This window comes from Rhinoraja longicauda, chromosome 7 (genome assembly GCF_053455715.1).
Source record: "Rhinoraja longicauda isolate Sanriku21f chromosome 7, sRhiLon1.1, whole genome shotgun sequence".
Lineage (NCBI taxonomy): Eukaryota > Metazoa > Chordata > Chondrichthyes > Rajiformes > Arhynchobatidae > Rhinoraja > Rhinoraja longicauda.
Genome location: NC_135959.1, coordinates 18176011 through 18192556, shown reverse-complemented (window position 1 = coordinate 18192556; position 16546 = coordinate 18176011). Strand labels below are relative to the sequence as shown.

At 47.9% G+C, this 16546-nt stretch overlaps 1 protein-coding gene across 1 annotated transcript in view; it reads right to left on the bottom strand.

The window, feature by feature from the left end:
- Nucleotides 1-12593, bottom strand: part of cdc16 (cell division cycle 16 homolog (S. cerevisiae)) — a 54117-nt gene extending 41524 nt beyond the window's left edge. The window contains exons 1-5 of the mRNA XM_078402199.1: nucleotides 12465-12593; nucleotides 11848-11902; nucleotides 9946-10043; nucleotides 9151-9189; nucleotides 6355-6495 (exon numbers count right to left, since the gene is read on the bottom strand). Coding sequence (XP_078258325.1) covers nucleotides 6355-6495; nucleotides 9151-9189; nucleotides 9946-10043; nucleotides 11848-11902; nucleotides 12465-12530 — 399 coding nt within the window. The 5' untranslated portion in view covers nucleotides 12531-12593. The remainder of the gene's footprint in view (nucleotides 1-6354; nucleotides 6496-9150; nucleotides 9190-9945; nucleotides 10044-11847; nucleotides 11903-12464) is intronic.
- Nucleotides 12594-16546: the final 3953 nt, after the last annotated feature.

Genomic DNA, 16546 nt, shown 5'->3' with positions numbered 1-16546 from the left:
TCCTGTGTGCTCAGTTGCAAGACCTGTCCCTCCGCCTCGGCTGGGGTTCTTCCACTCAAGGTGGTTTTACCAGTTTCAAAGCGGGCAAAGAAGGTGTTAAGCTCGTTGGTCAGTGCCATATCGCTGTGGGGGCAGGCAGGGCTGCTCTTGTAGCCAGTGATGTCCCTGACACCCTGCCACATGCTTCTGGTGTCCGTGGTATTGAAGTGGTCTTCCACCCGTTGCCTATGGGTGTCTTTGGCCCTTTTAATACCTTTGTTCAGGTGTGATCTGGCAACACTGTATGCTGAAGTGTCACCAGATTTAAAGGCATTGTTGCGTGCCCTCAGCAGGTTTTGTACCTCCTTGTTCATCCAGGGTTTCCGGTTTGGGAACATCTTTATCTCCTTGTCCTCCGTGACATTCTCCACACAGCAGTGGATGCGTATTCCTCCAAGTCTACCTCTGAACCGTAGGTGGCCTGTTGTGCAAACAGGTCCCAGTCGGTGCGATCAAAGCAGTCCTGGAGTTGTAGGGTGGCATCCTCAGGCCATATTTTGACCGTCTTTATTGCAGGTTTGGTCTTGCGGATGAGGGGTTTGTGTGCGGGCAGTAGAAACAGTGAGAGGTGATCGGATTGTCCCAGGGGTGGGCAGGGGAGAGCTCTGTAGGCGTCCTTTACGTTCGTGTACACCTTATCCAGTGTGTTTGAGCCCCTGGTAGGGCATTGCACATGCTGATGGAATTTGTGGAGCGAGGCTCGTAGGTTGACCTGATTGAAGTCCCCTGCAACAATGAAGGAACCGCTGGGGTGGGCATCCTGCTGCTTACTGATGGCCGAGTGTAGCTGTGCTAGTGCTACGTTAGCATTAGCCTGTGGGGGAATGTATACGGCCATGATGATGACCACCGTAAACTCCCGCGGCAGATAGAATGGCCTAAGAAGGGAGTGCAGAAAATCAGAAAGGAGGTGGAAATGTGACAAGCTTCAAATTTCCTTCGAAATTCTGAGAAACAATCTTCTCAAATACCAGGAAGCAGTAAAGTCTGCTAGAGCACAATACTTCTCCGACCTTATTTCCAAAAACTCTCATAACTCCAAGGTCCTATTTAGAACAATTACCTCTGTCATATGTCCCGCCCCCAGTACCAGCTTAGTTGGGTCCCCTGCTAAGTGCGAAGAATTCGCTACATTTTTCACCAACAAAGTTGAGAATATTAGAATGAACATTTCCCCTCCCACCCGTGACCTAGCTGTCTCACTAGTCTGTTCATCTAAATTGGACTGCTTCCAACCCGTCACTCTATCCTCCCTTGCAAAGCTTGTCTCCGCTATGAAACCTGCAACCTGCCCCCTTGATCCAGCCCCCACTGCCCTTCTGAAGGATGTCATTGCAATAGCCGGTCCCAGCATCCTCTCTATTATCAACAGTTCTCTGGCCACTGGCACTGTTCCAACCAGTTTCAAGCACGCGGTGGTCCAGCCCCTACTGAAAAAACCTAACCTAGACCCCACCTTGCCTAGCAACTACAGACCCATTTCCAAACTGCCATTCCTGTCAAAAGTCCTTGAAAAGGCAATCCTAAACCAATTAGTGCCCTACCTGCACCAAAACACCATCCTGGAAAGTTTCCAGTCAGGTTTCAGAGCCCACCACAGCACAGAGTCTGCCTTGTTGAAGGTACACAACGACCTGCTTCTCGCCATCGACACCGGCGACTGTGCAATCCTGCTCCTTCTCGACCTCAGCGCAGCGTTCGATACAGTGGACCACACCATCCTTACTGACCGTCTCCGGTACGCGGTTGGCATTGATGGCACTGCCCTGAGCTGGTTCGCTTCGTACCTCAAAGATAGGAGTTTCGCCATCAACGTAGGCAGTTATTCCTCTGCTCCAGCTAGCCTCTCCTGCGGAGTTCCACAAGGCTCCATCCTAGGCCCCATTCTCTTCTCTCTATACATGCTCCCCCTTGGCCAAATCATTCAAAGGCACGGCATTTCTTTCCACTGCTATGCCGATGACACTCAGCTTTACCTCCCCCTGAAACCCAACAACCAGTCAAATTTAAACAGCCTCTCACACTGCCTTGAGGACATAAAATGTTGGATGGCACAGAACCTCCTCCAATTAAATGAGAGCAAGTCTGAGGTCATCCTATTCCCCCCCCCCCCCCCCCCCCCCGACTCTATCAAATTGATAACAGGCAGTCTTGGAAGCCTATCCTGCCTAGTCAAACCGCATGTCAAAAACCTCGGCATGATATTTGACTCTGCATTAAAATTTGATAAGCAAGTCAACGCTGTGGTAAAAGCCAGCTTCTTCCAACTTCGAACCATAGCTAAAATCAAACCTTTCCTCCAATTCGACGACACAGAAAAAATCATTCACGCTTTCATTTCCTCCCGCCTAGACTACTGCAACTCCCTATACACTGGGATCAGCCAATCTTCCCTGTCCCGCCTGCAACTGGTCCAAAACGCCGCAGCGAGACTCCTGACGGGTACCCGTAAAAGGGACCACATCACCCCGATTCTGGCCTCTCTCCACTGGCTCCCTGTACGGTACAGAATCAACCTCAAGCTCCTCCTATTCACGTATAAAGCCCTAAATGGACACTCCCCCCCCCCTACATCAAAAATCTTCTAACCCCGCTCTCTAACTCCAGGTCCCTCAGATCGGCCGACTTGGGGCTATTCACTATCCCGCGGTCTAGGCTTAAACTCAGGGGTGACCGCGCTTTTGCGGTTGCAGCTCCTAGACTGTGGAACAGCATCCCTCTCCCCATCAGAACTGCCCCCTCCATCGACTCCTTTAAGTCCAGGCTCAAAACATATTTCTACTCCCTAGCGTTTGAGGCTCATTGAGGAGGCGCTGTGAACTGTTTGCGTGCTACTGTATGTTTTCATTTTTTTTCTATTGGAACCTAATCAAATGTACAGCACTTTGGTCAACGTGGGTTGTTTTTAAATGTGCTATACAAATAAAATTGACGTGACTTGACTTGACATTTGAGCAGTAAGTACTCCAGGTCTGGGGAGCAGTAGCTCTCTATTGCGGAGTGGTTGGTGCACCAGTCATTGTTGATGTAGATGCAGAGCCCACCGCCCTTGCTCTTACCGGAGTCCTTTGTTCTATCAGCACGATGTAGCGAGCGGTTTGTTAGCTCCACAGCCCCGTCGGGGACCAGCGCGTTGAGCCACGTCTCCGTGAAGATCAGCGCGCAGCAGTCTTTCAGGGATCGCTGGGTGTTGATCCACAGCCTTACCTCATCCAGCTTGTTGGAGAGTGACCGGACATTGGCGAGAAAGATGCTTGGTAAGGATGGTCTTTGTGGGGCCCTCCTTAGCCTGGCCTGCACCCCCGCTCTCCGCCACGTTTTTGCTTCCTCTCCCTGCGCTGGCTCCGTCTCCAACCCCCCGGTGTGGTGGTCCAGGGGCCTGTTCTACCGAGCTCCGTCGGAACTTTGGTGAGGGTTTTGTGGTACTCACCAGCCAGTCTCTCGCAGCCGTGTCCGATGTTGAGCAGCTCCATGCGGCTCCATGTGCGATCCGCCTTCCGGGAGCTGCGGTGCCTTGGGGGACACACTGCTGCTGCCTTTGGACCTGGACCTGCTGCTGCTGCCGTTGGACCTGCCGCTGCCGTTGGACCTGGACCTGCCGCTGCCGTTGGACCTGGACCTGCTGCTGCCGTTGGGTCTGTACTCACCGCCACGGGCTTCGACTGGATTCCGGTGCAGGTAGGGTTTTTCCCACCGCTACTGGGCTGCTCCGTGCGTGGTTCGCAGCGCTTTGGAGAGCGCGATGTTGCTGTGTGAGGACGTGCTACCGCCCTGGAATTCTTCGTGGTGAAGGTAAGTACGTTACGTTTTCTGGTTGTACTTTTTCCTGTACGTTTTTCCTATGACTCACCATACAGAATATTGCAATAATCTCTCACATCCATAGCATTTTAGATGAATGATATTAGACAATAGACAATAGGTGCAGGAGTAGGCCATTCAGCCCTTCGAGCCAGCACCTCCATTCAATGCGATCATGGCTGATATCATCTTGTGGAAAACACTTCCAATTTCCCTTAGTGGCTGGAATCCGCACTCAATTACTACTAATCCTAGTGTGGTTTAAGGATTGTGAAGTAGTATCAAATTACTTAATGCATCATCAAATGGACTGGGAACCATAAACAGACGACGAATAGATTACTGTCTGAATCCCACCTAGACTTAGGCACCTTTGCTTAATTTAATGTTCATACTATTAACGGTTAAAGCGGTTAAATGTCAATCCACCAACCACCACAAACGTAAACCAATTTTCTCCAAGCTTCTAATGAAAAGCCAAATCGATCACGGGCAAATTGTTTGTTTGTTTTTATACGGATGTATGGGTGTGTGTGCTTGTATGTATATATTGTGGCAGTCCCTGGGTATTAGGCCACTCATAGGGTCAGTCCCCTTGGCACTTGACGGACAGGGACGAGGGACTGCCCACAGGCCACGGGGTTTCTACTCAGGGGTTTTGGGGGAGTGTTTCATCCCTTCGGTGGAACTCGCGTGAGTGGATGCTCACAACCTTCATTAAAGAACATTGGAAACCCACCTGGCATCTTGCCTATTTCTGGCCGCATCCAGGTCACTACAATATATTTTATATATATATATATATATATACACACACACAACTTTTTTTTCTCATTTATTATATTTGCATACAGAGTACTTTGTTTATATATTCTACTGTGCTTCTGCAAGTAAGAGTTTAATTGTTCTGTCTGAGACATATGACAAAAAAACACTTGAATTTCCAGCAGTGGAGAACTAATGACCAGCGGAGTTCCGCAGGGGTTGGTGCTGGGGCTGCTATATTTCACGTTGTATATTAATGATTTGGACGAGGGGATTGAAGGCTTTGTGGCCAAGTTTGCGGATGATATGAGAATAGGTGGAAGAGCAGGTATTGTAGAGAAAGCAGGGACTCTGCAGAAAGACGGACAGGTTGGGAGAGTGGGCAGATAAGTGGCAGATGGAATATAGCGTTGCAAAGTGTGGAGTCATGCATTTTGGTAGTAGGAATAAAGGTGTAGACTATTTTCTAAATGGGAAGATAATCCAGAAATCAGAGGTGCAAAGGGACTTTGGGGTGCTGGTGCAGATTCCCAAAAAGTTAATATGCAAGTCGAATCAGCAGAAAAGAAAGAAAACTCAATGTGAGCATTTATTTCAAGAGGGCTTGAATATGAAAACAGGGATGTAATGCTGAGGCCCTATAAGGTACTGGTAAGGCCACATTTGGAATATTGTGAGCAATTTTGGGCAGCATATCTGAGGAAGGATGTGCTGGCTCTGGAAAGGGTCCAGAGGAGGTTTACAAAAATGATCCCAAGAATGAACATTTGTCGGCACTTGGCATGTACTCGCTGGAGTTCAGAAGAATGAGGGGGGACCTAATTGAAACATACAGAATAGTGAAAGGCTTGGGTAGAGTTGATGTGGAGAGGATGTTTCCATTAATGGGAGTCTAGGACTAGTCATAGCCTCCAGAATTAAAGGAAGTTCTTTCAGGAAGGATATATTTATTTAGTCAGATTGATTAGTCGGACTGGCTATTACAATCCCTAAAATTTTGCACTACAATTGACTGGTGTTGTTCTTGGGGATGACCACTAGGTGATGTTGCTATCATTCAGACACATCTTCAGTTGTGTATCTCAATGTCACTGGGTGTTTCGGCCTTTTATCACAAGACACCCTCAGTCGAGGCAGGCCCACCGCAGGGTGATCAGACCTGGGTTTGTCTTATGGTTAGCCTCTAGACGGTCATGTGGCAGCCCAGACAGCATCTCTTCTTTGAGGGTGGTGAATCTATGAACTTCTTTATCACAGAAGGCTGTGGAGGCCAAGTCAGTGGATATTTTTAAGGCAGAGATAGATAGATTTTTGATTAGTACAGGTATCAGAGGTTATAGGGGAGGAGAATGGGGTTAGGAGCGAGAGATTGAATGGCGGAGTAGACTTGATGGGCCTAATTCTACGCCAATCATTTACGACCTTATGATCAGCTTCTTCTGATATCCCTGCACTTACCATGGGAAACACCACTGCTGAACCTGCACCTGCACCTACTTCAACCTGGCACTAATGCAGCAACTCCATTCAAGCTACAAGTAATTTACATTAAAATATGTCTTTTGAATGAATTGTTTTAAATTTGATTTAAATATTTGTACAGTCCCTTTGAGCGTTTTAATTACTCTTAAAAATGTGATAGCCTATTAAACTTTTAATAGGTCTGCAAAGGTTTTGAATATCTTGTGACCACTAGAAGACACCGTCCTGATGGAGCAGCAGAAACCACGGCAGAACCATCCTACTCACCGCAGCTGGAGACAGCCCCCAGTCAATTGAAACTTCTTTAACTTTGTTATCATCTTTGGAACTTTTCTCCAGGATTATCTTATTGATTGGTTCCTGCATATCCAGAATGTCGAGGGCTTGCTGATATTCCTTGGCTGCATACTTTGTGACCAAAACAAAAGGTAAAATTAGCACAGTGGTTAGTATGGGAGAGGCACAGATCCACCAGAATTCAATTGAAAGGTCGAGTAGGTACAAGGAGCTAATGGCCTTTTTTTTGCTTTAAAACTTCCAATAAAGTAGAAAGAGTTATTAATGATGAAAATATTGCAACGCAAATTGTTAATGAATCATTTAAATTCTTTCCGAGGACAGAGACTGTCCCAATGAGACCCTAATCCGAAGGTTTCAATTTCACCTGTTCTCTGAAGTGGGACTCAAATCCTCAGTCACTAACTCAAAGACAAGCACAATAACCAGTAGGCCATGGCTAATATAAGCATTGGAGAAAATAGTAAGACTAAAGATAAATGCTGTAATAGTCAGCCAGTATTTGTAACTTGAAACTAATTTTTTTTAAATTTTTACCAAATTTGCAAATGGAAGCCAAGGCACTGAAAATTTTATACAAAAACATATCAGGTTTAAACTTGTCGCATTGTCGCTAAATCTTTTTTTGGTCGGGGAGAAACTGGTGAAAAGTATTCTGCTTGACTTTAAGACATCTAATTGCAGGTGGTTACAATGTACACAGTAGCTGCCCTTCAAGACAGGGTGATCAATCTCAGTCAGATTTGGGGTACCCAGCATTCTGTGAATCAGTCTCATTACGACTTAAGGTCACTCCAAAAACAGACACAATTTGCTGGAGTAACTCAGTGGGACAGGCAGCATCTCTGGTGAGGAGGAATGGGTGACGTTTCAGGTTGAGACGTCCAGAGATGCTGCCTGTCCCGCGGAGTTACTCCACCATCTATCTTCGGTGTAAACCAACATCTGCAGTTCCTTCCAACACTTAAGATCACTCCTTGCAGGCTCTGGTCCCAGGTTGTGGCAAACAGTTGAATCCTACTTTCATCCCTTCCTACCCTTTCCATTCTCCATCAATGAAACTGCTTAACATTGGCATTTTGGCCCATGTCAGACCAATTTCAGCCAACTCCATCCCATGGAAACTGGCCTATTGGTTGTCATTGTATCACCTTCTTTCTGCCATTTTAACATGGTGGTTATCGGTACTGAGCCAGTGAAGTGCATAGGATTGTGAACCAATTACTCCTAATAGTTCATACAAACATCCCATTCTAGTTATGGGCCTGTTAGACTCGTGGCCAGATCGTATCGTGGAAATATTTTTCCACCTTAACTTACTTATGCTTTTGGTTATCTCTGTTGACATGGAACAGATGAAGGTTTAGTTTGTGCCAGGAATACTGCAAAGTCAACGGATTGCCCTTATCTTATCAGATCCGTTCAAATGGCTCCAGTTATTTGCAATTTTAATTGTCAGGAGGGCCTCTTCAACACAATTCCGAATTCGAGATTCCATGATGAACGAATTCTCCCAAGTTGAATATCTGCCTGTTATCTTCATATGCCTTTCGCATTCACAGAGAATTTTATAAACCATGAACCGTATATCGGTAGCCATCTCCAGGTGAGGCTGTAGATACTGTTCATTATTTTATTTGAAGACAGTTGTCACCCTCTAACTACACATATGCAGCTACAGGATGCTGGCTAAGGTTACATTCAGGTGGTTTAGCATACCTGGCCACACATCTCAACATGTGAGCATACTCAACTACTTGCCCACACTCATTCTCATACTGAAGACCTACTTCAACTCTATTTACTTTCTTCAGATTAAATGTGCAGCCATAGGAACTCACATGGGCCCAAACCACTCACATCTTTTTGTGGGATTTATGGAACAGTCCATATTTCAGTTCTATCCACATCCCCTCTCTCAACTCCTTTTCTGGTACATTGATGAATGCATTGTTGCTCCTTCGTTCACTCATGGAATACCAATTTTATTTTCTTTAGCTGCCAATTTTCATTCTGCTCTACCTTTGAATATCCATTGAAATTTGCACGGCCCATGTTTGACTCCTCCATTCCTGGATCTTGAGATTTCCATTGCTTGAGATATCAGGCTCAGGTAAAAGGTCAGTAGCAAACATCCATTACAAGCTCCTACATTGCCTCTTGAAAGACTATTCCATTCGCCCTGTTCCTCTATATCTACTCCATCGAGGTAACTCTTCCTTAACATTTGCCATTGCTGTCTTGATGAACTATTTCCTACATCTCTGCTCGCACCCCTTCTCTTCCCAGAGAGAGCAAGGATAGAGCTCTCCTTATCCTCATTTTCCACCTCACTAGCCTCCAGGTTCTATGGACCATTGTACGAGCTAAAATTCCACCACCAGACACAATTTTGTCTCCCACCTCAGCATTCCAAATGGCCAATTCTTAGGGACCATTCCCGTTGCAACTAAAACTCAGGGGCTAGGCAGCATTTCTGGAGGACATCCATAGGCAGTGTTTATGGTCGGGATCTTTCGTCTGCAGTTTAGTTTTGTGCTCCGATTTCGAGTATGGATGGTGGAAACTGAAGCTTCTGCTCGAGGCAAGGACAAACAGCTACATCCCAATGTTATCCTGCACCTTTAGAATTCTGAAATCTGATTAGTGTTCAAACATCCCTTCTTGAAACATGCTTATTGGCAGATTCAATGGAAATTGTACAAAGGCACACCAGCAAATCTGACTTTTATGTGGAATATATGACACAAAATATACTGTACTCACGTGACATTGAGCAGCAAAATATCGACAGGCTCCATATAACTGAGGAAAAAGGAAGAGATTTGTAATGCTAGTCAATGCATATTTCTTCACCAATTTCTGTGAAAATTAAAATTGCCCACTGTCATCAATTTAAGCGCAATTGGGCTTTTGAAAGAAAAAATAGTCAATACAATGCTGATGTGGTTACTGATAGTAAAAACATTCAGCATTAAGTCCCTGAAGTAAATTATATGAAATTAATTACATCCTAGTCCAGTCTGAGTAAAACCCTATGGACAGCATGTCCAACAGATGTCTGGGGCTAGACACAAAATGCTGAATTAACTCAGTGGGACAGATGCTAACGGTTGTGGGGAGAAGGCAGGAGAATGGGGTTAGGAGGGAGAGATAAATCAGCCATGGCAGAGTAGACTTGATGGGCCGAATGGCCTAATTCTATTCCTATCACTTATGACCTTAAGACAGGCAGCATCTCTGGAGAGAAGGAATGGGTGACGTTTCGGGTCGAGAAAGAAGAAGCGTAAATCAACTTCTGCAGTTCCCTCCGACACAGTTTTCTGGGGCTGTTAGATTTAAAGAATAGGGTGACAAAGACAAAATCTGAAAGCATGCTGCTCTTGTGAAGCATAGAAAGGATCATCAGCCGTCTTGAGTAAGCATGAATGGTAATGTTGCTAAGTTTTTCTATTCTTTAAATAACCTTCACTAGTTAGAGATAAATGTGCTGGTGCACAATTGCATAATTTGAAACAGCTGAAATTAGAACCAAATAGATGTTGCAGAAAAAAAGCCTACCTTGTCAAGCTTGCGGGATCGAATAGCATGGGCAGCTCTGTGGTACTGGGCAGTGAGATAGAGACACTGGGACAGCCAGTAGATATCCTGGGGTTCCTCTACAATCCAATCGGACAAAATGCAACACATTATAAGTTATCACAAAAGTGGAAACACTCCTAAAGAAAAAAGCTACACACCAAGCAACCCTGAAAAAGCAAGTTGAGAGCCTCCTGCAGAATGGCAAGCAAAAAAATACTCTGTCAGTTAACATTGCCAATGCTTAAATAGCATATGAATGAATGAATACGTTTCTTGGCCAAGTATGTGCATATACAAGGAATGTGCCTTGTTGCTCTGCTCACAAATGACAACACAAACATACAGTTAACAATTAAGAATAAAGCATAAACACATCAAAACAATAAGCATACAACATTACGGTCTAAACATGTGGGTGAAAATAAACTAGAGCCAAAAAGAAACTAAAATATATCTACACCACGAGGTAATACTGCAACTAAAACACTTCAAATACAAGGAATTATAATCTATACTGAAACAGTATTTCTATCCTTTACCTCTTACTCCATTTCCATCAAGTGAACTTTATTGTTACTTCATCTCAAAATAATTGAAACACCAGAACGCACAATTACAGCACATGTACACCAAACAATATTTGCATTATCTAACTTTAAGAGGGCAGAGGTAGCAAATGGGAATCAGAATGGACAATTGTGTTTAGTTGGCTCAATGGCACGGCTGGTGGGGCTGCTGCCTCACAGCACCAGACACTCAGGTTTGATCCTGAGTTCGGGCGCTGTTTGTTTGGAGTTTCCTGTGGCCACGTGGATTTCCATGGAACACTCCAGTTTCCTCTCACATGCAGAAGTGCAGATTTGTAGGTTAATTAGCCTCAGCAGCATTGGCACATGTGTAGGTAGTGGATGTGAAAGTGATAACACAGAACTAGTGGGAACGGGTGATCAATGGTTGGCGTGGACTCGGTGGGCTGAAGGGCACACTTCCATGCTGTGTCTGTAAATTAAACTAAAGCTGAAAGTTATAGTGATTAAATTATTGAAATAGCAAATCAGAATCCAAGAATACTGATCTGACAATCAAATCTTATCGAGCATAGCATGGAATTAGAAATGATTATATTTTGAAATTAAGTGCTTCATGAAATCCCATCCAGTTCACTAATTCTCTTCTGGTGTGCAAACCTGGCCTGGCTTTTATAACTCCAGAACAAGTGCTCGAGTCTTAATTGTCCCCCGAGATGGCCAAACAAGCAACTCAGTGCAGAGATGTTAAATGTCAACCTTGCAAACATTACCAAAAACCCACGAGTGACAAAGGTAGAAGGGTTGACAGAAGATGATCTAAAAGGAATGTAGAAACAAGGAACTCCAAGTGCCGATTTACAAAACAAGACACAAAGTGCAGGAGTAATTTAGCAGGTCAGACTGCATGCCAGGAGAACATGGATAGGTGACATTCCAGGTCAGCACCCTTCGTCAGACTCAATTGATAAGGTTGGATGCTTTGGAGGGGAGATCGCTATAGGTTTTAAGATCAGAGTCTGGGAGATGACGATGGCCTGGTGTTCATCCGTGGGGTCATGGCCAAGGTGAGGTGTCCAAGAGCTGGAGCCTGGCCTCAGCATGGTCGAGATCAGCCTGCCAGAGTACAAAGGACTTCCCTTGTTGACAGGTTTAATAACAGAGTCAGGATTGTTGCTGAGTGAGTAGAGGGCTGTGTCTTCAGAGGGGTTGCGATTGGAGTGAATAAGGGAGTGAGAAAATCAAGATGGTTGATGTTGATGCTGAAGTTGGAAACGTAGTCCTGGCAGTCTGAACAGAACCAGGTTAGGCACTGACCTCAACATATAACTTGAAGGAAGGGAAATGGGCTCACCATGCGAGAGAGAGGCGACCTTGTCAGCCCAGAAGAGAGCACTTTGGTATTGTTGCTGCAGGAAGCCAAACAGTTAAACTTGTTATCAATTGTGTAGGATCACGAGGTCAAGATGCAAAAAGAGGGGGGGGGGGGGGGGGGTGCCGCCGGAGGGATGGCCATAGGAAAGGGGGCCCCGAAGGATCGTCGTAGGAGGGTGCGCCGCGCCACAAGATAAGGAAGCATGGAGGGATCGCACCTGCGTGAGATAACCACTAAGGAGGTGTCTGTGCAGTAATCAACCAGAACCAGGAGAGGGGAGCACCGCAGAGGGATCGCTGCAGGAGAGGGGAAGCAGCGCCGGAGGGAGCGCAGCAGGAGGGATCGCCGCACCACAGCGCCGAGAGATCACTGGAGGGGAGCGCCGCGCCACAAGGGAAGGATGTACCGAGGGATCGCCGCAGAAGAGGGGGAGCGCCGCTGGAGGGATCGCCGCAAGAGAGGGAGAGCGCTGACTGAGGGAGCACCGCCAGAGGAAGCGCCGAGGGGTCGCTGCAGTAGAGGGGAGGTGCCGGATAGGGGAGCGCCGCGCCGTGCCGCGCCGCCGGCCTGAGCCCCCCCGGGCCCATCGGCCGCACCTGGTCCAGGTAGAGCCGCACCCGCCGCCGCAGCCGCTCCCGGTCACCGCGCTGTTTCTGGCTCATTGTCTCCGCTCCGGCGCCACTTCCGCCCGTCGCACAGCCACTTCCCCCCGGAACGCCGCGCTCCGGACAAAAGGTCCGACCCTGCAGCAAGCCCACAGCCTCGGAGCGACGGCCCTGCCACGGTAAAGTCCGGGGATGCGTTGGAGGGAAGGGGTGTGTTTTACAAGTGACTGGCGTCTGTAACGCCGGGTAGAATCTGATCGAGCCTCATGTTTAACCTTCCAAAATAATCAGAGCAATACCTTGAGGTAAGAGGTGAACAGGCTTACTCAGTTGCCAGGGCAACGGCGCTTCAGAGCAGGCCTCAGCGAAACTGAACTTTCTTTTTTTATGTTGAATGCGTGATCAGTTCCTGGCAGCGTGTGGAGCCAAGGTGGAGCAAGGCCAGGGACAAATGTGAGGCAAGTATCGGGCAAGTGTGGGGAAAAAGTCTTGGCTTAAACCTGGGGCAAGTATTGGGGACCCCAAGGTCAGGGGAAAGTTCTATCATATCATATCATATTATATACAGCCGGAAACAGGCCTTTTCGGCCCACCAAGTCCGTGCCGCCCAACGATCCCCGTACATTAACACTATCCTACACCCACTAGGGACAATTTTTACATTTACCCAGCCAATTAACCTACATACCTGTACGTCTTTGGAGTGTGGGAGGAAACCGAAGATCTCGGAGTATGCTATATGTCTTTACCATCCTATTGCATCTATTGGATCCTTTGCATCTATCTGAAAGAGTTTACGGTGTCTGGTTCAACCTCTTGCATTGGTCAAAAACAAGAAGGTGTGGCGGGCCGAGCCACTTTGGTCTTGAACCGTCGTTCGTCGAGCTCGCGCACTTGTGTGGACCTGGCATGATCTGGGCCGACCTGGGAGGTCTGCTGGTGGTGTGCAGCGGATGACGGAGCTAGTCTTCACCTCACAGTCAACACGTTAACACACACCTTGCCCTCTTGTACTAATTGTTGAGCTGTATCATTTAAATATTAAACTGAGTGTTTATACAACACGTGAACCTCTGACGATCCAAAGCAGCTTCTTTTGGATTTCACCATGCCTGGAGGAGGCAAACCAGATCAGGCCACTACCAGGCGCCTGATTGATTATCTTCGCCAGCCACCAGCCGACAACAAGTGCGAAATGATCAGAACGCTCCTCAAGGACACTTTCGCTCTCAGCCGCCGCGACAGGGCGGCAAAACTCCTGCACATAGATGGCCTAGGCAACCACAAACCATCCGTACTGATGAACGAAATGCTCGCCCCGATGGATGGACACAAGACCTACCTCTTTTTCGAGCAGGTCTTCCTCGAGCAGATGCCTAAGGCCATCCGTCTGCTCCTCACGGATAATGATCTCACCGACCCCCGACGGCTGGCACCCCGTGCGGACGTGCTGTGGCAGGCCAAACAATAGGGTGGAGCCACCATCAGTTGGGTGGTGGCGGGGCCTCGGCAGGACATACGGGCGATCCCAGCCTCCACGGAAGGAGCGGCAGTGACGTCGGCCACGAACAGCGCCAGCAAGGACAAGTGATGCTACTACCACCAAAGGTGGGGCTCCGAGACCTGCCCGCATCTGTGAAACGCCTCGGCCGGCCGTCGGTAGTAGCAACTGCGGCTGGCCAAAAACATCGCCTCCTCTACACCTGGGATCGTCATTTGGGGCAGCATTTTCGCATTGACACAGAAGCGGAGGTCAGTGTTTTGCCCCCCTCGGGCACCAACACTCGTTCTGGAAAGAAGGGGCCTCCATCTGACCGCTGCCAACAGCAGCAACATCAGAAGATACGGGGTCCGCACGATCCTATTCAACTTCAACTCCTGTCGCCTCAAGTGGATCTTTATCATCACCAACGTCTCACAACCGCTATTGGGCGCCGACTTATTCCGGGCGCACTCCCTGCTGGTCGACGTGAAAGGACAACGTCTCGTTAATTCTGAGACGTTCGAGTCGATCGCCTTGCGCCACGCCGAATTGACTGCGCCCTACCTCGGCTCAGTGACCTTCTCCGATAACGAGTACACCAGGATCTTGGCCGATTTCCCTGACATCATAACTCCCCAGTTCACAACGGCCAGCCCGAAGCATGGGGTGACGCATCATATCCCCACCACCGGACCGCCACTCCATGCACATGCACGCAGGCTGCCCCCAACACGCTCTATCTGTCCAAAGAGGAGTTCTGCTAAATGGAGGAAATGGGCATCGTGCATCGCTCAGACAGCCCATGGGCATCCCTGCATCACATGGTCCCCAAAGCGTCTGGGGACTGGAGACCCTGTGGGAGCTACCGCCGTCTCAACAAGGTCAGAACAGCCGACCGGTACCCTGTCCCTCACATCTAGGACTTCACGGCAAACCTGAACGGTAACAAGGTTTTTTCCAAGATCAACCTGGTACGCGGCTACCATCCGATTCCGGTCCACCCAGACGACGTCCCCAAGACGGCCCTCTTCACCCCGTTCGGGCTCTTTGAGTTCCTGCGCATGCCTTTCGGCCTCAAGAACTCTGCCAAAATTTTCCAACGGCTCATGAACACAGTGGGCCGCGGGCTGGACTTCGTGTTCATCTACCTCGACGACATCCTCGTCGCCAGCTGCTCTCGTCAGGAACACCGCGCACACTTCCGGCGGCTCTGCCAGAGGCTCAATGAGCATGGCCTGGCCATCAACCTTGCCAAGTGTCAGTTTGGCCTCACTTCCATCAGCTTCCTCGGCCACCACATCAACCAGCACGGAGCGGTCCTGCTCCTGATCAAGGTCGAGACCATTTGCATGTTTGCCAAACCCTCTGCTGTGAAGGGACTCCAAGAATTTGTCGGCATGTTCAACATCTACCACCATTTCGTGCCAGCAGCCGCCAGGATCATGCAATCGCTGTTCAAGGCCCTGGCCAACAAGCCGAAAGAGCTTGTTTGGGACGGTGCGGCCACGACCGCGTTCAACAATGCCAAGGGGGCGCAGGCAAAGATGCTGGTACATCCATGGGCCAATGCACCAACGCTAGCTGAAATTTACAAGTCGTCCTTAAATGCAGGAGAGGTGCCGGAAGATTGGAGGGTGGCAAATGTTCCCCCACTTTTCATGAAGGGCTGCAAGGAAAATGCTGGGAATTATAGGCCGGTGAGCTGAACATCTGTAGTTAGAAAGTTACTAGAGAGTATTGAGGGATAGGTTTTACAGGCACTTGGATGGGCAAGGGCTGATTAGGGATAAGCAGCATGGTTTTGTACATGGGAGGTCGTGTCTCACAAATCTAATTGATTTTTTTGAAGACATGACCAAAAAGGTAGATGTTCTGTACATGGATTTCAGTAAGGCATTTGACTAGGTTCCCCTTGGTAGGCTGCTCTGGAAGGTTAGATTGCATGGGATCCAAGGAGAGATAGCTGAATGGATAGCAAATTGGCTCCATGGAAGGAAGCAGAGGGTGATGGTGGATGCTTGCTTCTCGGACTCGAGGCCTGTGACTAGTGGTGTGCCTCAGAGTTCGGTGCTGGGCCCATTTCTGTTTGTCATCTACATCAATGATTTGGATGAGAACATACAGGGCAAGATTAGCAAGGTTATTGATGATACAAAAGTGAGTGGTTTTGCAAAAAGTGAAGATGGTTGTGAAAGATTGCAACAGGATCTGGATTGATTGGCCAGGTGGGCAGAGGAATGGTTGGTGGAATTTACTACAGAGAAGTGTGAGGTATTGCATTTTGGGATGTCGAACAAGGGCAGGACCTGCACAGTAAATGGTAGGCCTCTGGGTAGTATAAAGCAGAGGGATCTAGGAGTACATGGTTCCTTGAAGGTCGAGTAACAGGTAGATAGGGTGGTCAAAAAGGCTTTTGGCACTTTGGCCTTAATTAGTCAGAGTATTGAGTATAGAAGTTGGGAGGTCATGTTGCAGTTGTATAAGATGTTGGTTAGACTGCATTTAGAGTATTGTGTTCAGTGCTGGGCACCATGTTATAGGAAAGATATTGTCAAGCTTGAAAGGGTTCAGAAAAGATTTACGTGGATGT